Source organism: Drosophila obscura, unplaced genomic scaffold, assembly GCF_018151105.1.
Source record: "Drosophila obscura isolate BZ-5 IFL unplaced genomic scaffold, ASM1815110v1 contig_200, whole genome shotgun sequence".
In the NCBI taxonomy this organism is placed as follows: domain Eukaryota; kingdom Metazoa; phylum Arthropoda; class Insecta; order Diptera; family Drosophilidae; genus Drosophila; species Drosophila obscura.
Genome location: NW_024542791.1, coordinates 592,264 through 613,035, shown reverse-complemented (window position 1 = coordinate 613,035; position 20,772 = coordinate 592,264). Strand labels below are relative to the sequence as shown.

The following is a 20,772-nucleotide window of genomic DNA, read 5'->3' as shown; positions in this document are numbered from 1 at the left end:
TATCAATATCATAGATCATTTTGTTTTGTTTTGTTTTGTTTCATTTGCTTTGTATTGTTTTGTTTGTTTGTTTGTTTGTTCTACCAATAAAATTAACAACAATTCCGATGCATTTGGATTGGGCACGTGATAAACATTTGATAAACGTGGGGGCATAACAAATTTAAAATACTGTTCTCTTACTCTCTCTCTCTCTTCTTTTTCGTCTAATATAATTCTAATATGTAATATACGTTAACTATTTTTTCTTGCGTAGTCAATTATTAAGGTCAACATATATAGCCGATATCTATATATTGTGTATTTTTTAAACGAATACGCGCGCGTGTAAATAGTTTCTCCGTTTAGTTTAGTTTTAAGTTATTAGTCGATTATTGTGTTACAAATTGGTACATTAGTGTGTTGGAGATTGTTCCTCTTTGCGCGTGGGTGAGTTGAGTTTAGTTTTCTTGTTTTGTTTTGTTTTGTTTTTGTTTTGTATCGATGCTGTGCCTCTTTCGTGTCGAACAACATTCATTTACAAACGACAATGCACACAAAAAACAGTTACTAAATTAAGTCTATTTATGTATATATGTATAACATTCATAACGATACGCTGCATGGGTGCATGAGTTCAAGTTCGATGTCTCTCTATTGATTGATTAATTGGTTTTTGTTTTGTCTTCTGGTTTCGACTAAGGCATGCCTGGTAGTCCGCCCAGGGCGGCACCAACTAAACGCTGCTGCTGCTGTTGTTGCTGCTGCTGCTGCTGTTGGTGTATTAGATTGACGCGCGCACGCTGCTGCTCCAAGCGCTGCACGGTGGCGGTCAGATGCGAATTCTCCACATACAGATCCTTGACAAGAATGTCGGCATTTTGCAGACGTTGCGTCTGATCGGCCAGCATAACGCCCTGCGCCTCGATGCGGCCATGCAAATCGTTGAGCTCCACTTGATGCTGACGCCAGGATTCTAAATGCCAAACAAACAACCCAGAGAGAAAGCGAATTAATATTGCAATTGTGGGAATGCCATAAGACTGAGCGTCGGCACTCACGCTGCATCAGGGACTCGGTATATTGCTGCTGCTGCTTGATTACATTCTGCAGATGGCGATTTCGCAGCTCCAGTTGGTTCAGTCGCTGCTGAAGCGTTGGATGCGTAGTTCGCTGCAATTATTTCAACATTTAATCATCAAGCTAATTCTTTACTTAACCGCTCAAATGTCTCACCGCATAGGCCTTCTCGAGCACAGGTCGCGCCTCCTGCAACTGTTGCAGTTCCATGACCAAACCGTCACGTTGCAGGCTCAAATCCTTGATCTGCTCTTTCAGCGACAGCTCAAAGAACTTGAGGCGCTTCAGTTCCTCCTTCAGCACATTGGGACTGCTGCACTTCTCGTGGCTGCGGCATGATGCCTTGCTGGTGGACACCACGCTGTGCGTATCGAAGCTCTTGTTGGATGCCGTCGACGAGGTCTCACAATCGGCTATCTCTCCCTCTGACTGCGCCTGCTGTGGACTCTGCGATCGCTTGGGTTTGCTGATTGGCGCTGGTCCGGACGGCCCCGCATGTGCGGAAGATGATCCACTGTTGGTGGGCGACCCACCAGACGATGTGCTGTCAAACGGTGTGGTACTAAAGATGGACGTCTCCGAGGTGGTGAGGTTGTTTCTGTCGTTGGATAACGTTCAAACAAAGTTTGAGATCAATTTAAAATCTCCACATAGACAGTAAGAAAATATATATAACGTGCAGGTGGGTGCAAGTATTTTGCAGACTTATAGGATATATCTATACTTGATAATAGGTGTTGAGAATCGCATATTACTGAAGGATTCGAATATTTTCCCATTATAAACTATTTTTAAGGATCGGATTGTTATACACATATCGAACAATAAATCAATCATAGAATCCTAAAGCTATTTGGAAAATGTTCAAGACATGCTTCTGCTTCGGACTTCTTTAAGTTCATATCTTTTCAGCATTTTTTATTGCATTTTTGCTAGATCTGGAAATGATGCATTATGTATTCTATATCTTTCGCCAAGTCTTTCTTTATGGTAGAAGGGTAGGTATTGTGTTCAAAAGTAATCACAAAATAATGACCCCATACGCTATTACCAAAGCTTTGATATGTAAATAACTTTACAGTCGCTGGCCCTGGGAGTTAGTACTGCAAGATCTCATGTTCAAGCTAATTAAAAAAAAAAAATTGTACATTTTAAAACTTGAGAGTCGTCGGTCCTCGATAAATAAGAATTAAAACGAAACGAAACTGGCAAAAACTCTAAAAAGCCCCACAAGGAATAAACTTAGATTTAATATCATATGTAGTATATGTAGTATTAAATATAATATTATAAAATATAAAAAATATTTTATGACTTCAATAAAAATGGTACATTTATGCGCTAACTTTATATAAATAAAAGAATAGTTCCTAGAATCTGTGAATAATTCCTAATAAAATGAAAAATGTAAGCCCCCAACATAGCGTGACCCAACATTCGGCATTATAAATTATATTTATTGGACAAACACATATATTACGTACTAGTTTAGTTTAAGCTTAAATATTGGTTAAAATGAGGCATAAAACATATATACAGGATGAGGAAATGATGAGGATGCAAACAACAACCACAACAGAGGGGAACAGAACGTGAGACACACACAGAGAGAGAGAGAGAGTCATGGAATACTCACCGACTGGTCGCCTTGTGCGATGGTGAGCCACCACCAGCACCCAGCATATCGAGAGCACTGCCACCACCACTGGCCTCATCTGCTGGCCCGGCGGCTTGGCCAAACGTCTTGGCCGGCTCCTGGATGGTGCTCTGCAGCCAGAGATAGCTGATGGGTGAACTGGCCGGACTCTTGCCCGCATCGGCGCTCAGCTGGGCAATCGACTCCGAATTTAGTTCACAGGCACCGGTTAGGATCTCCACACTCTCGCCAAGGCGCTGCCGCAGATCCTCAATCTCGCATTGCAGCGAACCAATCTCCTCGGACTTCTCCTCCAGCATGCGCACGGTGCTCGAACGCAGCTGGGCGGCCTCCGCCTCCAGTTCGATGTACTGCTGCTCGAGCATGTCGCGCTCATCGATGGGCGAAAGGCGGCCATCCTTGCTGAACTGCTCCTCGTATTCGCGCACCTTCTCCATCAGTTCGGTGAACTTTTTGTCGCTCTCCTGCTGCTCATCCTCGTAGATCTGGCGCTCCTTCTCGAACATTTGACGCTCCTCGCCCAGCTTCGATTGCCAGTAATCCTCGCAATCCTCATAGGCGCGCTGCATCTGCTCCAGACTGCCCTCCAGCTCCTTGCAGCGGCTCTCTGGGGTGGCTACCGTGGCTGTGCCTGTGCCGGTGCCCGCCGCCTGCAATTGCTCCTCCAACTGTGCAATGCGCTGCTTCAGGCTGCTCAGCTCCTCATCGTGGCTCTTGCTACGCTGCAGCTCCGAGTTGAGGGCCAGCCAGTCGCCGCTGTTGCTGCTGCTATTATCGCTCAACTCGCCACCGCCACCGGAGCCATCGGTGCACTTGCGCTGCTTGCCCAAACGCGGACTCTCCTCGGTGATGTGCGTCTTGCTGGGTGAGTCGCCGCGTCGCTTTGTGGCCGCCACACCACTGGCCGCTGCCGCTGCTGCTGCCTCTGCTGAGTCTTGTTCCTGCTTCTTATTTCTGGTCTTGGTGCGCGTCAATTCCAGGCTCAGGCTCTCAATTTCGATGGTCAGCTCGTCAGTCTTATCGCGCAGCTGGGCGTTCTCCATTTGCAGGGCCGCCAATTTCTCCATCAGCTGCAGCATCTCTTCTTCCTCCGCCGCTGACTTGTCGACGCTGTCGCGCCGTGCACTATGGGGACTGTGCGCGGGACTGCTGCTGCTGCCATGCTGATGACGGCCGGACAGCTCGTTATTCAGCTTGATGTTCTGCTCGAGCAGATCAGTCATTTGCAGATGCGCCCTCTGCTGATCGGCCTCGAGTTCGGTGTTCTCGTTGCGCACCAGTTCCAGCTCCGTCTTCAGCTTAATCTCCTCCTGTTCGAGGCTCTTTAGCTGCGCCTCCAGCTTTCCCGTCATGGCCGTCCAATGGTCGCGATCGTTGCTCATACGCAGCGTCAGTTCCCGCACCATGCTGGCATGCCGCTGCTCCAGCTGTTGCACCTGCTGCTTGGAGTTATCCTCGAGCGTGGCATGCCGTTCGTCCACCTCGGCAGCGAGCAAAGCCACTCGCTGGTTGGCCGCCTTATTGTCGGAGCGCAGCTTCAGATTCTCCTCGTGCTGCTGCCGATAGGCGCGACGATAGTTGGCCAACTCGGACGACTGCAGGGCCACCAAGGCACGCAGCGTATTCGTGTGCGGATCCTGCTCCAGCGGACTGCGTGACTCTTCCTCCAGCACTTTGGTCAGCTGCATCAGGTTCACCTCCTCCTCATCAAAGCCCAGGGCATGCAGCAGGGCGCCACTGTTGACGATGTTGGCCTGATCCCAGGCATCGATAATGCTCTCCGCACTAATCATCTCCAGCTGCTGCGGCGTCACGATGTCTGCAATTCTCACGGCAATTAGCGATTCAGCAAACAATAATGATTAGATTATGCACGAGTCAGTCGTACAATATATAATATGTACACATTTATAGCCCAAGATACCAGGTGTGGGGGGAGTGGAAAAGGAAAAGGGAAAGGAAACGGGAACGGGTGTGGTGGGTGGTGGGTGGTGAGTGGTGATGGTGTAAGCGAAGGCGCCGAAAGTTTACTTGTTTTTTTACTTAACATCCAACAGTGGAAATAGTTTGGCATACAGAATAAATATAAATCTTTGCTAAGTGGCTGCTCAGGTTCTTCAAGGAAACATTCGGGAGTGGATTTGCTGTGCAAATTTCACATAAGCGAACGGACAATTTTGCTTCCAATGATATAGCGAACTAGGGAGCACTTAACACTAGCGATTCGGAATTTTTACGCTGAATTTTTACAAAAAAAAAAACCGAAATTAAACGGAAAATATAACTTAAATTAAACGGAACATGTAATTTTTCTTGCAGAATTTTTTTAGATGCAGCGAAAAATCTTTTTGGAAGCTAATATCCAACTGCAATGTGCAAGGAATCAAGTTGAAGGCATTCCAAAATTTAACGGAATACGAAATATACGGGAAAGCACTTTACTAAAGTTATTTTAGTTACTTTAATAACGATTTCGCAACTCTAACCTTTGCTCAAACAAAAACAATATGAACTATCATGCACACAACATGTATGCTGTTTTTTCTTGCTCGAAGCGCTTAGCTCTTTTCTCTTTTCTAGCATTTTTGTGAGTGTGTCGAGTATCAATGTGTGGCCTATGTGCCCACTAATTCAAATATAACTATCTATCTGTATTATCTGTACTATCCTAACTATCCACATTCATATATCTCTTTGCCAAATCAAATCCCCTGCGGAGTTTCAACTGTTTTTTCTTTGTTCTTTTTGGGTAATAGACAGGAGAAAGGTAAATATAATCTAGTACAAGGAACGAACGTATTTATGTGATTATACAACAATTAAACGGTGCGGGCTACATAGGGTGCGATTAGATACCGGATTTGTATGATTGGAATTGGAATTGGATGTGGAGAATGCTCCTCCTCTAGCGAGAGATATAGAGAGAGAGAGAGAGAGCGGCACAAACCTTTGCAGCAGAACAAACGTCCGCCGTGGTAGCATCTCCCGTGCTCATACGCCGGTGCGGTGGCAGTGGCAGTGGCAGGCAGGAGGTGGGTGCCTGCGGTGTGTACCAACAACAACAAGTAGTGTTTTTGCCTTTGCTTTAATCATAATTTCTGGGCATTTTGGGCTAACAAAAGTGACTGGGAACTGGCAGTTTACTGCCGGGGATTGGGATGGGGTTTGCTCTTTATCGTACTTACCCAGAGATTCGACGCTGCTGCTATTTTGCTGTTGGTGCTGATTCTGTTTGGCCAACTGTTTCAGCTTGCTGGCCGCCGTGGGCGATGTCACACCCGCTCCTGTGGCTGCACCACCCATTCGCGATTGCAGATTCTTGCGGGCGGGCAGCGAGGCGCAACGCTTCAGCTTGCTGCCGCTGGTATGGACGGAACGTAGTCGCCGGCTGCCTGGAAGATCGCTCTGTGAGGATGAACGTTGGACCTGCACAGAAGATGGTAGATTCGGATTAGAGCTGGGTAAGAGTTGAGTTTCAGCAACAAAAACGCCGCCGAAATCAGCAATTTCAAACAGGAACGAACACGTTCAGTCGTGCTTAAAGAAGGTTCTTCAAAGACAAATTTAAGTCTGGAAAAATGGCAGCTTTTCACCAAAAGAAAGTCAGTGCTGTGGCAGGATTTCTGCCATAATTTGCTCTTCCATTTGTTAGCCGCATCCATTTATAGCTCCACTTTTCACTCACGTATCACTGCTCAGACATAAGTTCCCTAGAAATCCATTAGAAATAATGACTAGGACCCACCTGTACACTCAGATCATCGCAGCCATTGAGACTCCTTTGCTGCTTCTGTTGCTGATCCTCATCCGTGTTGTCCGAGTCCGTCACGGACAGCTCATACAGTCCTCCACCACCCTGATGTGGCCTCGAGCGGCGTCCATATTTCTTGGTGCCCACAATCAGCTTGGGCGAGACCTCGCGATCCGAGGATTCCGGTGGACTTTCAATATATGTGCTGGCCAGTGGCTCATCGCTAATGACCAAAGAACGCTCTAAAATGAAAAGAAACACCAAGAAATTAATGAGAAACTAAAGCCAAAAGTTGTTGTGGCTGCTTGTCAAATTCTCTACCAAAGCGTGCGGCTAATTTTTCAATTATTGGATCTGTGATTTGACCGCCAGCGCGGCGATAGTAGAAGCGCGTTCCCATTTTCAACAAGGACTAATGTGTTTGCCAGCCAGAGAGCTGCTCTTATATGTCAGAGTCGGCTACCTGAGGCATCCTGTGGCGAACGATCAGGTAGGTTATAACCCAGCCGCTAATCATAAAAAGTGGCGATTACATAGATCGGTTTTATGATCGCGACCATTCCACCAGCTGCTCGCCCGCTCGCTAATCCGCGAACCAAATACCCAAACAGATTATTCTCTTACCCATAAATCCCGGCGACGCTGTGCTGCTGTCGAATTCTGCGCCCAGAAAATGGAGCAGCGCCTCCTTGAATTGCCCGAAGGAAACACCCAACTTGGCGGGTGCCAGGCTGGTGATCAATGCCGCCCCCTGGTCACGTAGCTCCAGCAGCGAGCAGAGCTTCAGCAGCGAGGTCTCGTCCAGCAGGCCGCAGTGCGTCGTTTCGCAGCTCTGGAACATCTGATACAGTTTCTGTTCATACGGATCGGATGACACGGGACACGGGACACACGGGATCCATTGTCACGGGGGATGCGGATACGCGGGCGCCTGCAGTTTGTAGCCGTTTTTGGAAAATCTTGCGGTGAAATCGATAAAACGCTGCCGCTGCTTGCTGCTGCTGCTGCTATTGCGTTGCCGCTGCACCTGGGGGGGAATTCCACGGCCAGGGGTCGACAAAACTATAAGCGTAAGCGTAAGGGAAGATGGTGGTGGAGAAGGAGAGCAAACGCGTGTCTGGCTTTGGTGCGTGTGGGGGAGGGACAAGGGAACTCTACACTAAACTATGATATGCACTTTGAAACAAATAACATTAAACACAACACTTGAATGTTGCAGTATTTTGGCTTAGGCGATTGATTAAAAAAAAACAATAATATAATGCAGTAATAGCCGAGCACAGGGGCGCCTTCTGTCGGGCAGTAGCTAAAACATTCACGTAGGGATGGGACACTAGCTGGCATTCCTGTGACTGGCCCAACTATCGAAGTCAGAGCTATCGGACTGCAGAATATCAATTTATCATGCTAAATTTTAACTACAAAGTCTGACAAAATCAACTCTTTTATTATGATAACAATTATTTGTTGCTCCTAAATTTATTAAAAGATATAATAGCCAATGTTTATTGTTTTCTTTATAATATATCGACATTGATTGTCAATAACGATGTTTCTATCGCACCACCACTAACAAATTCCATGGGCAACAGAGTGACCGTTTACGGTATACTATATACTTTTCGGGATATTTTGACGGCACATCGAGTTCAAAGTATATTTACGGTATATCGGTATATAAGAATATATTTAATCTCCCACCTTTACCTTAATCTGAATGTGGAAGGCTCCGGAGCTCCGATAAATGGCAACTGCGAAGTAGCTCAGCTCCAATATCATACACATAACCTTAATTTTCTTCGGTATATTTACGGTATATTTTGAAAATTATAATGTATATTTTGGTATATTTCTGGGGGTCAGCTGGTACATTTTATCGGTAAGCCCACGGTCACACTGATTTGTAAGCTAAAAAAAAAAAAAAAATAAAAACGCAGAAATATTTTTGTGATCGTAGCCAAAAGGGCGAAAAACTGATGGAAATTAGGTGCAATAACCGCGTTCCAATGGCAAAACGCCATTAGGTTTTGTGTGCGACAAACGTTTTGCGTTGGAGTATTCGTATTCCGATAGCTCGGCCGATACCCCCTTGCATCCGGAGTGTGTTTCCTCTTCTGTTGATATAAATTTTTTGTTTTCATTACGAAACCTCGGTCTGCCCGCAGGCAGGACACCGACACCGACTCCGACTCCGATTGGGAGATCAGGATTCGGGCAACAACAGTAGGCACATTCTTATTGCAATGGCCATGCACTCGTATATGCGGACAGGCCCCAGCCAGAGTCAGACTCAAGCGAGTAGCCTGAGTCCCGACGAGATGAACGGCTTCCTCAAAGATAAGCAGGCGTGGGAGCATGCCATATCGCTGTACCAGGGACCGGATCCCCTCGATCATTGGTACAACTACATCTGCTGGTACGAGAACCATGCGCACAGCGATCCGGAGCTCAAATTCCGCGAGACCCTCGAGCGCTGTCTGACCGAGTACGAGCACAGCGACTACTACAGGCAGGACGCACGCATGGTGCGCCTGTGGCTGAAGTACATTGCCATGCAAACGGATCCGCTGCATTTCTATCAGGTGCTGTTCCAGCGTGGCACGGGGCGGCAAGTGGCCGCCTTTTATATTGGCTGGGCCAGCTACTATGAGTCGCGGGAGGAGTTCAAGGATGCCGAGGCTGTATTTAACCTGGCCTTCCAGGAGAAGGCCCAAAGCAATGCCGAGCTCCAACATGCGCACACAAAGTTTACCTATGCCCGATCATTGCATTATCAGCGGCAGCAACAGCAGCAGGCACAGCAGCAGGCACAACAGCCGCAACCAGATGCCTTGCAGCAGCTGGCCAACTACACACAACAGCTGCCGCAAAGTTATCCACCACGTCCACAGCCATATCAGCAGCCGCAACAGCCGCAGCACGCATCTGTTTATCAGCAGCAATATCCGCCACAACAGCCGCCGCCGCCACCGCCGGCTCATTCTCAGGAACAGGCGGCTGCCTATCAGACGCACTACCAGGATCAGCCGCGCTATGAACAGCAGCAGCAGCAGCAGCAGGTCCCACCTGCACCACCACCTGCCACAGCACAAATACCGCAGCAGCAGCAGCCAGCCAGAGTATGCGCCACAGGTTGGTATCAGCACTTATCCATATCTTTTGGGCCAAAGATTCTAATGTCAAAATGTTACTTTCAGGCGCACTTTCAACCACCAACACAGGAGCAGGCATTGCCACAGGAGACCCAGCCGCAGCAGCAACAAGCAGCGCACCAGCCAGAGCCACAGCCGCAACATAATGGCAATGGAAGTACCAGCAATGCGGAAGCTGAAACTCCATCGCCATCTCCTGCCAACTCTGAAGTAGCCGGACTACGTTTGCCGCGCAATTTCCATCCATATGGCCGGAATAATCATGAGACCTGGAAGCCAGCCCTAACGCTGGAGGAGCCCGACGATCCGTCGCGTGTTTGTCATTATGCCAAGCAGCTGGTATATCCGCCAGGCGCTGGCATCGAGTACAGTCCCGAGGAGATATTGGCCCGCAAATACAAACAGATGCTGGAGGGAAAGCAAAAGCCGACGGCGCAACAAGTGCAGCAGCAGCAGCAGCAGGAACAGCAGGAGCTGGATCAACAGGAGCAGCAGACACTTTATGATTCCTACGAGTCGGAGGCTTCGTACTACATGACTGCCGTGGATGGAGCGCTCTACGGACACAACAGAGGAGACACCAGTGCAGCGGCGGCAGAGAAGGTGGCCGTAGAGGATGCTGGGGAGATACCAGAAGAGGAGGAAGCCGACGATGATGAGGACGACGAAGGTGAGCAGGAGGGGGAGGAAGAGGAGGATACAGACTCCGATCAGGAGGCGGAGGAGGACGACGACGAGGAAGTGGATGAGGACAACCAGACTGAACGATACACCAATGGGGGCGTGCAGTTTAGTGCCCAGACAACCTTCGAACAGGAGAATCGCTCCATCAAGATCAAGTTCAAGAAGGAGCGCACACTGGAGAGCAGCAGCACGTACAGTGCCTACACCATTGAGAATATCTACCACCACCAGCAGCATCAGCAACAGCAAGAGCAGCAGCAGCATCAGCAACAGCAGCACCACCACCAGCAGCAGCAGCATCCACAGCAGCCGCATGTGCCGCTGGAACCACAGCCCGCCTGCTCTCCCATACCAGCGGCGACAGCCACAGCGAGCATACAGCGTCAGCGTAATGGCGGCCACCATTTCCATCCGTATCTGCTTGGCCAGACATCGACGCCCAAGAGCGAGGCGAACGGCTATCGTCGCGCGCGCACCAAGGTTAAGCGTAACAAATTCCAGCCGGATCTATGCAGCAACAGCAACTCTTCCTCGGCAGCGGATGTGGTGGGAGTGGCCGCCTCGGCCAATGCGGCATCGGCTGCTGTTGCTGCCGCTTCTGGTGCAGTGGATGCAGCCACTGCCTCGGCAAGTGCCGCCCTGCCCATACACAATGCTACCTTCAATGACAATGCCAACTTCTCCTTCTCGAGTGCCACTGGGCTGGACAACTCCAACAGTTCGCTGGCCCTGGCTGTGGATCGGCTACACTTTAGGGACACCTCGCAGGCGAATGCCACGGGCAACAAGACGCTGCAAACGCACAACAATAACAATTACAACACGAACAACAATGGCAACGCGACGACGGCACTGACGGACTTCTCCACATTCCAGGAGAACTCGTACTTTGCCACGCAACATGACACAGAGGCGCAGGAGCGTCGTCTATCGAAGGCTGTGGAGACCATAGCCCGGCATTTGGCCAAGGAGGCCATCGATCCGTTCAACAGTGAACTGTGTCGCGCCTTCCTAACCAAACTGAATTTCCCCGGCGACGATGATGATCATGCCAGCTACAAGATCGTACAAACGCCACTGCCAAAAATTTCCAATACGCGCACCCTGAACGTGCTCGAGGGTGTGCAGTTCAACATTGACAAGGAGGTGGGCCGTGGCTCGTACGGTTCGGTGTACAAGGCCACCGATTCGCGGACAGGCAATGTGGTGGCGCTCAAGTACCAGAAGCCGCCAAACACCTGGGAGATTTACATATGTGATCAGGTAAGGATAAAAGCAAAGCCATACCATTTATGGATCACTTAAATGCGGACTTTTATTTGTAGGTACTCAAACGCATTACGGAGCCGGAGGTGCTGCCGGGACTGATGGACATTTCAACGGCCATAATTGCGCCAAATGCCAGTCTGATAGCCACAGAATTCTCGCCCTTTGGCTCGCTGCTGGACATCAACAACAAGATACGCCAGGCCACCACGAAAGTGATGCACGAGTCGCTGGTCATGCATTTCTCGGCGCAAATATGCAACATTGTGGATCATTTGCATCGCCAGCACATCGTCCATGCGGACATCAAGCCGGATAACTTTCTGCTGATGCGTGTGCCCAGCGTGGACAGTCCGCTGCCCTCGCTGCGACTCATTGACTTTGGTTGTGCCATCGATATGTCGCTCTTTCCCGACGGCGAACACACAAAGTTCCGCAAGGTTGTGCAGACCGATGGCTTCACCTGCATCGAAATGCAGGAGGGGCGACCCTGGTCATACGAAACGGATCTCTTTTGCATTGCGGCCACCGTCCATGTGATGCTGTTCGGCGAGTATATGCAGCCGCAAAAGCGCGGCACCACCTGGGACATACGCCAGAAGCTGCCGCGCTACCTCAAGAAGCATGTCTGGTCGAAGTTCTTTGGCGAGCTGCTCAACATGCAGGCGGACAAGCTGCCCGCGTTGCGTGAGATGCGCGACATCATCGAGGAGGAGTGCTATCGCATGGACTCGGAGCTCCAGAAGCAGATACGCACTCTGTCCAACATACTGCATCGACGATAACCAAACATTCGCCGTTCCCAGCTATTATATTAGTTTCATTTTCATTTATCCTTCCCATGCCGGCCACCCCCTCAAGTCAATCTATGAAACACATGAAATAGGACCTACCCCAAAGCCAGTGGCAAATTGACTGTCCACTAAAAACATTTCCACAAACTGTTCAAAAAAAACCCTGAAAGCCCCGAGCTAAAAGTACTCCGGGCTATGGGGCCATTTCTGATCCACAATATTTCCTAAGTTTAAAGTGTAATAATAACCGTTTTTTATTTATTATTTCGATGCCAAAAACCAATCAAACGAACGCTAAACAAACAACATTCAGACTCTGTAAATATTTTAGCCACAAACTCTACAGACCAAAAGGACAAAAGACTTTTGAAATGAGTTTGTGAAACAAAACAACAAAAAAACAAAAACAAAAAACAATTGAATATAAAGTGTAATTTTTGTATATGTACAGCAAACCTCAACAAAGCGCAAAATGTATAAAGATTAAGAAGAAAAAAAAAACAAAAGAAAAACTAACTATAAAAAACGCCCCCCCACAATTATCAGATTGAATCGTTCGATCTACTGTACTATTGAGTAATATATAAAGAAACTTTAAATGATAGTAAATAAATTGACGAAATGTTAACACAAAAAAAAAAAAAATCCACAAATATTACTACAAGAAATGAAGGTGCTGATATGCAGGTTTATACCCTGCATGGAAATATAGCTATTGGTTCCGAAATAGGATAGATTGGGTGCAGCAGATGACAGCTGATTCCGCGACTTAAACGCTCTGCAGAAATCGGAAACGAAATTTAACGCCAATTGTCCCATGAGCAGGGGGCTGCCAAAGACCGAATTCCAACTGAGTTGGAATGGCAATCAGTGGATTCTGCTTTACATATTCCAGTTGGAGAGTTATGCCAACCCAATTTGTGGCCAGCCTCGAAAATGAATGTTTGAATTTCTTAATCAGAATCCCTTATGCATATATCCCTTGATATGTATATGCAAATCGATTCATTTTTCACAGGCGAAAACTAACGAATTGTTGACTGATTGGGTACACCATGCAAGCACCTGTACATATGTAGATAAATGTTTAATAAATAGAATTGTTCGTCGCTTTGTTTGTAAAAAGGCCTAGACCTTGAGACCATAGGTTATTTCTTTGGAGATTTTTGTTAGGTGAAAGCAACGATTATAAAGAAAAAGGGTCCGGCCAGTGCGACTCCTCGAAGCTGTAATGGTAGAGCGGGCGCCTGGCACTCGTAACCAGCAGGCAGAATACGGATCAAGTGGCTTAAGGAATTTGAGAGATGTGGATATGCTTCCCCGTAAGTGCTACAAAAATCAACCACTCACCACATAATTCATTTACAGCCTGCGTACATTCAGATATAATTATTTAAATGGGAATTTATTTTGGTTTTGTGTATAATTTCAGGATACAGGTATGCCAGGTACGTATTGTATTCACATCCTTCAGAATTATGACTGGAAATTGGCAAATGTTTGCGAAATGCAAAACCAGTTGCGGCACACCGGACAACGCTGCATTTCCAATAGCCCATCACCCAGATCGCGCAAAAATGTATTTACAGCCAGAAACTCCAAGCAGATCATACAGAACGAGTGAGTGCATGGCAATGCCATAGGATTCACTTTCGGACCCAAGCAAATTGGGCACGTTTCTCCTGCTCCATCGCTGCTCCCTGGCTCCGGCTCCGGCTTTGGCGGCAACTCAGCACCAGCTGGCATGTCGCTCTTTTTAGTCGCCATTTCGCTATGTCGATCACGACTGAAATCAAAACGTTTTTCGCTTATTTGTAACCTTTTTCTTTTGTAAAATTAATTTCTTACCGTTTCCAATGATTTCCTTGACAGCTGTGCAAAGGAATATTCCCGAAGGTAGAATGAAAGTTTAAAAAAGTGTTGCACAACGTCAATATTTGAAGGAGTATGGGGAAATTATTTTGATGCCTTAAGGCAAAGACTCTATAGAGTCTTTGCTTAAGGCCTGTTTAAACGGGACAGCTATATCCAGAGAGTGTCTCCTGTTTCATGAAAGCTTTTTTTTTTGCTTTTTAGATCGAAACCACAAGCTGGTCCGAACGTTGGGGGGTAGTGTACGCCATGCTACATGGTACTCCGTTTCTATGCAAGTGATAAAAATTACTCAGACACACTGACAGTCAGCACGCGTAAAAAAAACATCAATATATAAAGTGCCATGCAACATTTATTTATTCAACATAAGACATTTTCAACACTGAAGAAGATGCTTCTCGCCTCTCTTTCCTGGCAAAACGAACACTAACTTAGTGTTCGTTTTGACAGAAAATAAGATCCCACGCGGCTTTGGGGCTCTGTCCAGCGAACATTCAGTATGGGGTGTAGTTGGGTGCAGGAGGAGCCGGAGTTACATTCGCAACGACCTCCATGTTCAACATGGTAGATCTGGCCAGCTCGGAACGCTGCCTGGATGGACTTTGGACAAGGGCGAACGATTCCAAGCGGGCTTCAACATCAACGAGGGTCCTCTGACTCTGAGAAACATCGGCGGCGCCTTGGGTTCTGGGCAAACGCAGGCTGCAGACATTCCTTACCGCCAGTCCATGCTGACTATCCTGCTGGAGTCGACCTACCACGCATGAACTACATTACATGGTGGCTTCCTGCTGTAGCTCATCCGAATACAAAATATGGCCGATACCTCCCCTGGGCCACACGGATCGAACTCTCCAAATTAAAAACGAGCCCGGTGGTTCGCAGGGATCCCCAAAAGATCCAGATCTAGGAAAGATGAAGAGTCCAGCTAAAGAAAATGCTTTGAAAATGGTCCGCCGAAACGTGTTACCTTCTTAGACAGGTCATACTTACAGGCCATGTTGAGTGCGTGGAACGGGAAGAACTTCCCAGGGATTGGATCCGGAATCTGATTAATGTTCAGTTTTCGTCGCTCGGCTGCAGCTTGATTCAGTTGCAACTCCCGCCGCAGCCATTGCCCGTGGAGAGGCAGCCGCACGTTTTGTGAGGCATTTGCATCTCCTCGGACGAGGAACATCCTTCTCTGCCGCTGCTCTCCGCTTCCTACACTTGGGAGAAATCATTTATGTTTGGATGATTTTCTTTTAGTAAAAAATCAATTAGGGGCATAATCACACTCAAGGTCTACTTAGTCATTCAGCTGGAGGGCTTCGGGACTCACCTTCTCGTGTGGGAGCGGTTCTTCTGATTCTGGGATACATGTTGGCCATCGGCTTCTTTTCAATTAAAAGAGTCCGTTCCGCATAGCGCAGGGTGCTCGAGTCTCGGGCACATTGTATATTCAGTCGAACAACAGTTGGAAATCATCAGGGTGACGGCGCTCCTGGCCAGCAAGTCCTCCAGGAGAAAAGTCAGCCTGGACTGACGGTAGGGAATGTCTGCACCCCGCGTTGGGCCAGATCGCAAGGCGCTGGCCATGTTTCACATAGTCAAATGATCCCAGTTGATGTTGAGGACCTCCCTGAATCGTCCCGCACTGACCAAAGCTCATGCGCAACCTTGCGAGCCTGCCAGATGGACCAGGTTGCACATGGAGGTCGTCGCGGATGTAGCTCCGGTTTCTCCGGCAGCCAACTTCCCGGCCAGCATAATAATTTTGCACATGGCTTGGGTTCGCCACGCCAGGCGACTGCCCGCTAGCCAGAGCCCATAATCAGTTGATCCAGCTACCGCCCGGGCGGAGCTGTCCACCGCAACGGAGGTCTGATGGAATACGAATACAACACAATGCCATACGAATTAAAAAAGGATATAGAATCGGAGCTAAAACTTTTGTGAATTTGTGAATTAATTTTCTTACCGACTCCGACCGACTTGCCTGATAACTGTGCGACGAATTTTCTCGAAGTTAGAATGTTGAGTATAAAAAATGAAAAAAAAGTGTTGCAAAACGTCAACCCTTGGCGGCGTCTGTTGAAAATCTGTTCGAGCCGCGTTTTCACGCTATGCTACACTGTGCTGAATGACGCATATTCGTACTGCACTCGCAACAAGCAATAAGAATATTATCCAAGTATCAGTTTGTTTCAGTTCAGTTTGTGATGTCGCCCTTAAACATGCTTCTTATGTCAACAATTTTCCTGGGTATTTGCGTCCTGAAAATACTACGAAACAGGTAACACACATTTATGTGCTGGAATGCAAAATAAATTTCGTTTAAAAGCGTTTGTTTCCAGGCGTGATTCCAATACAATGCCGCGAAAGCGTAAGGCCAGCCGACAACCCGCTAAGGAGACCACAAAAAAGGCAAAAACTGTTAAGGAGACCCCCAAAAAGAATGCAGAAAAAGAAAAAGTAGGTGAAACCTGCCGAATTTGTTTGCTCGAGATGGAAGATCCTTATGAGTTGCCCTGCGGTCACTCCTTCTGCAAGGGTTGCATTCAAAAGACGTTTAAGGCGAGAAATGATGGATATGTTCAGAGCTGTCCAATGTGCCGGGCTGTATTTCACACCACTCTGTTCAAAACTAAAAAGCGTCAGCGACAGTAAATCCAGTCTTCAACATCAACACATAATTGACACTGTAATACATAATTCGCTCTGATGGAGTTTGTGATGCCCTCGCCACATACACATACATACTCGCTGAATCTTTCTGGGATGCACACAATACACAAAAATACTCGTACACAAAGAACTGTATACATATCTAATAAGAACCGAGACCAACTGGTTGCTGATTAGATGTTCAAATTAAAATTATTCAAATAAAAGCGAGCCTGAAGCCATAGCCTGAAGAATGGCTTTTGAGACTTCATATATATATACTGTGCTTTTTTTTTAGTAGAAAAAATAGATCTGCCAATACTGGCTAATGTCTGGCTGTCACGAGATAAACCGTCAGGTCCCAGCTCCTTCATCCACCTGTACCTTCGGCTACACCTTCAACATCCGTTTGCTTACTCATACAATGTTTCATCAATGTCCATCATCCATTACCAATTCCATTTTTGGATCACGTGTGTAGGAACGGACAGCCATTCAGCACAGTGTAGCATAGCGTGAAAACGCGGCTCGAACAGATTTTCAACAGACGCCGCCAAAGGTTGACGTTTTGCAACACTTTTTTTTTTCATTTTTTATACTCAACATTCTAACTTCGAGAAAATTCGTCGCACAGTTATCAGGCAAGTCGGTCGGAGTCGGTAAGAAAATTAATTCACAAAAGTTTTAGCTCCGATTCTATATCCTTTTTTAATTCGTATTGCATTGTGTTGTATTCGTATTCCATCAGACCTCCGTTGCGGTGGACAGCTCCGCCCGGGCGGTAGCTGGATCAACTGATTATGGGCTCTGGCTAGCGGGCAGTCGCCTGGCGTGGCGAACCCAAGCCATGTGCAAAATTATTATGCTGGCCGGGAAGTTGGCTGCCGGAGAAACCGGAGCTACATCCGCGACGACCTCCATGTGCAACCTGGTCCATCTGGCAGGCTCGCAAGGTTGCGCATGAGCTTTGGTCAGTGCGGGACGATTCAGGGAGGTCCTCAACATCAACTGGGATCATTTGACTATGTGAAACATGGCCAGCGCCTTGTGATCTGGACCAACGCGGGGTGCAGACATTCCCTACCGTCAGTCCAGGCTGCCTTTTCTCCTGGAGGACTTGTTGGCCAGGTCCGCCGTCACCCTGATGATTTCCAACTGTTGTTCGACTGAATATATAATGTGCCCGAGACTCGAGCACCCTGCGCTATGCGGAACGGACTCTTTAAATTGAAAAGAAGCCGATGGCCAACATGTATCCCAGAATCAGAAGAACCGCTCCCACACGAGAAGGTGAGTCCCGAAGCCCTCCAGCTGAATGACTAAGTAGACCTTGAGTGCGATTATGCCCCTAATTGATTTTTTACTAAAAGAAAATCATCCAAAAAAAATGATTTCTCCCAAGTCCCAAGTCGCCGTCCCAGGAGATGCAAATGCCACGGGCAATGGCTGCGGCGGGAGTTGCAACTGAATCAAGCTGCAGCCGAGCGACGAAAACTGAACATTAACATGATTCCGTGTTCAATCACTGGGAAGTTCTTCCCGTTCCACGCCCTCAACATGGCCTGTAAGTATGACCTGTCTAAGAAGGTAACACGTTTCGGCGGACCATTTTCAAAGCATTTTCTTTAGCTGGACTCTTCATCTTTCCTAGATCTGGATCTTTTGGGGATCCCTGCGAACCACCGGGCTCGTTTTTAATTTGGAGAGTTCGATCCGTGTGGCCCAGGGGAGGTATCGGCCATATTTTGTATTCGGATGAGCTACAGCAGGAAGCCACCAGGGTAATGTAGTTCATGCGTGGTAGGTCGACTCCAGCAGGATAGTCAGCATGGACTGGCGGTAAGGAATGTCTGCAGCCTGCGTTTGCCCAGAACCCAAGGCGCCGCCGATGTTTCTCAGAGTCAGAGGACCCTCGTTGATGTTGAAGCCCGCTTGGAATCGTTCGCCCTTGGCCAAAGTCCATCCAGGCAGCGTTCCGAGCTGGCCAGATCTACCATGTTGAACATGGAGGTCGTTGCGAATGTAACTCCGGCTCCTCCTGCACCCAACTACACCCAAGACTGAATGTTCGCTGGACAGAGCCCCAAAGCCGCGTGGGATCTTATTTTCTGTCAAAACGAACACTAAGTTAGTGTTCGTTTTTCCAGGAAAGAGAGGCGAGAAGCATCTTCTTCAGTGTTGAAAATGTCTTATGTTGAATAAATAAATGTTACATGGCACTTTATATATTGATGTTTTTTTTACGCGTGCTGACTGGCCAGGTGTCGTTCCATTTTGATTTTGTGGCTGGTCGCACCAACCTCGTATTTTGTTTCCCTGAAGTCTACTAGAATGTCACTGATGAAAGACAATTCCGGGAACCCTTGGTACGCCAGGCCATCTTCCGTAGCTGCATAACAGGATCAGGATAATAGCAAAAATCTTCCCTTCCTTCTCTTTGCGTAAGCAAATTTTGTGCAAAATTAGAATACCCGACACAATGCCTGCCTGTTGCCTGTTGTCTGTGTCTGTGCCCGACAATGGGTATGAAAAAGGAAAGCAGCTTTAACCCAATTTCATAAATCAAATGCCACAGCAAAACTCTGTGGGCTCTGTGGCAGGCAATTGTCAATTAAGTGGGGTGGCATGCAACAAGTAACAGCAGCAGCAGCAGCAGCAGCAACAACCACTGCAAACTGCAACAGAGCAGCGACAGCATCTAACTACGAGTGCAACAATGGTGCGCTTGACCCACTTTTCCTTTTTGCCAGGCAGAGCCAAACGGCAAACAATTTCCACCCAAGCGACTGGAAAAAGTTTTTGCAGCTAGCTTTTCATGCAGCACAGAGAAAGACAGAGCGAGAGAGTGAGAGAGAGAGAGAGAGATGCAACAGGCACACAAAGTCAAAGTCGACGCTTGCGCCGCTGTCGCTGTCGCTGGTTTGCCTGCTGCGCCTGTCGCTTGTTGCTTGTTGCATTTCGCCGTTGCTGTTGCCGTTGCACCGCACGTTGGCCAAGTGAAAGTAAAGTGGGACAAATGCAATTATTATTGCATCTAGTAACCGACTTAGAAGTCGTGGGGCAAGCTACATAGCGCCAAAAACTGCAGTTGGAAAGTTGCGCTGCTGCCACTGCCACAGCCACAGCCACAGCTTTTACACAATATTTTTATTTAATCAAATTGCAAAGAGAAAATTGCAGCAAATGCTGCCCCGGCCAACCAATGGCAATTGGCAAAAGAGAAAAACTTTCTATTTTTTGTGTGTCGGCTGCATTTCCACCGATTGCAGCTGCCACACACACACAAACACACACAAACACACACGGTGCACATTATGCATGTATTTGGCGGATTGTTTTGCATGCGATAAATTAATGAATGGTGTCCCAGTTCGGTGCTTTGGGCATTGAGTGACAAATGAAGTTGTCTTTCTCTCTATGTATCTATGTCTGTCTTTCTCTATATATGTATATGTTTTGGCTGTATGTGTGTGTGTGTGTGGCCGAGAGATGCCAAGCGAAGCGAATGACAATGCGGAGTTTATTAGATCACTGGGGCACCATCCACCATCCACTGGGACGACTACAGATCACAATCGCCCATCGAAAAGTGGGCTGAGCCCACAAACAAGCTAACAAAAAATAAATAAAATATAATTAGAAACACAGATACAGCGAAACAGAGAAAGAAGTTAATAGATCCAAGATAAATACTATCTTTGAGGGACACTTAATTTGTTTCTAATTAAAGGGGGTAACGGTATATACTATGTACACTGCGGAAAAAAGCTTACAATCCATGTGATTGCCGTGCAAAAATTTTAAAAAAATACGCTTGATTACAGAGTATCAACATATCATTAGAATCCCTTGAAAAGTATATTAAGAAATTAAGTAGAAAATTGGAAA

General features: G+C 47.4%; 3 protein-coding genes and 1 long non-coding RNA gene across 7 annotated transcripts; 2 read left to right on the top strand and 2 right to left on the bottom strand.

Moving 5' to 3' along the window:
• Positions 1–2,691: 2,691 nt before the first annotated feature.
• On the bottom strand, positions 2,692–7,345 carry LOC111073045 (blastoderm-specific protein 25D). Its single transcript, XM_041593819.1, has 4 exons — positions 7,092–7,345; positions 6,462–6,709; positions 5,902–6,142; positions 2,692–4,535 (listed from the first exon to the last, which is right to left on the bottom strand). The coding sequence occupies exons 1-4, from the start codon at positions 7,306–7,308 to the stop codon at positions 2,692–2,694; spliced, it is 2,550 nt and encodes an 849-aa protein (XP_041449753.1). The 5' UTR covers positions 7,309–7,345.
• Positions 7,346–8,349: 1,004 nt separating this feature from the next.
• Positions 8,350–12,756, top strand: LOC111073054 (putative mediator of RNA polymerase II transcription subunit 26). 3 transcript variants are annotated; one of them, XM_041593870.1, is made up of 4 exons: positions 8,350–9,526; positions 9,582–9,599; positions 9,665–11,566; positions 11,629–12,756. In XM_041593870.1, the coding sequence occupies exons 1-4, from the start codon at positions 8,711–8,713 to the stop codon at positions 12,352–12,354; spliced, it is 3,462 nt and encodes a 1,153-aa protein (XP_041449804.1). In that variant the 5' UTR covers positions 8,350–8,710; the 3' UTR covers positions 12,355–12,756. The 3 variants fall into 3 exon arrangements, with proteins under 3 accessions (XP_041449804.1, XP_041449805.1, XP_022220877.2); XM_041593871.1 differs by having other exon boundaries at positions 8,350–9,586; XM_022365185.2 differs by having other exon boundaries at positions 9,260–9,599.
• A 996-nt stretch (positions 12,757–13,752) lies between these two features.
• LOC111073063 lies at positions 13,753–14,518 on the bottom strand. The gene is made up of 2 exons (XR_002607659.2): positions 14,212–14,518; positions 13,753–14,149 (listed from the first exon to the last, which is right to left on the bottom strand). It is a non-coding gene; the product is annotated as an uncharacterized LOC111073063 (long non-coding RNA).
• Positions 14,519–16,227: 1,709 nt separating this feature from the next.
• LOC111073042 (nuclear factor 7, brain-like) lies at positions 16,228–16,980 on the top strand. Of its 2 annotated transcripts, none has more exons than XR_002607644.2 (2): positions 16,228–16,513; positions 16,562–16,980. XR_002607644.2 is itself a non-coding variant. In XM_022365167.2 (2 exons), the coding sequence occupies exons 1-2, from the start codon at positions 16,440–16,442 to the stop codon at positions 16,885–16,887; spliced, it is 387 nt and encodes a 128-aa protein (XP_022220859.1). In that variant the 5' UTR covers positions 16,363–16,439; the 3' UTR covers positions 16,888–16,980. The 2 variants fall into 2 exon arrangements, 1 of the variants encoding a protein (XP_022220859.1); XM_022365167.2 differs by having other exon boundaries at positions 16,363–16,513; positions 16,575–16,980.
• Positions 16,981–20,772: the final 3,792 nt, after the last annotated feature.

What these genes read in the sequence shown, in the direction of transcription:
- LOC111073045 (XM_041593819.1), bottom strand. Translation starts at nt 7,308, where the DNA reads ATGTTCCAGAGCTGCGAAACGACGCACTGCGGCCTGCTGGACGAGACC. An exon ending in AGCGTCGCCGGGATTTATGG is followed by an intron (nt 6,710 to 7,091) that starts GTAAGAGAATAA and finishes TTTTCATTTTAG; the next exon opens with AGCGTTCTTTGGTCATTAGC. An exon ending in CAGCAGCGTCGAATCTCTGG is followed by an intron (nt 4,536 to 5,901) that starts GTAAGTACGATA and finishes TGAGAATTGCAG; the next exon opens with ACATCGTGACGCCGCAGCAG.
- LOC111073054 (XM_041593871.1), top strand. Translation starts at nt 8,711, where the DNA reads ATGGCCATGCACTCGTATATGCGGACAGGCCCCAGCCAGAGTCAGACT. An exon ending in AGCAGCAGCAGCCAGCCAGA is followed by an intron (nt 9,587 to 9,664) that starts GTATGCGCCACA and finishes TGTTACTTTCAG; the next exon opens with GCGCACTTTCAACCACCAAC. An exon ending in AGATTTACATATGTGATCAG is followed by an intron (nt 11,567 to 11,628) that starts GTAAGGATAAAA and finishes TTTTATTTGTAG; the next exon opens with GTACTCAAACGCATTACGGA.
- LOC111073042 (XM_022365167.2), top strand. Translation starts at nt 16,440, where the DNA reads ATGTCGCCCTTAAACATGCTTCTTATGTCAACAATTTTCCTGGGTATT. An exon ending in CTGAAAATACTACGAAACAG is followed by an intron (nt 16,514 to 16,574) that starts GTAACACACATT and finishes GTTTGTTTCCAG; the next exon opens with GCGTGATTCCAATACAATGC.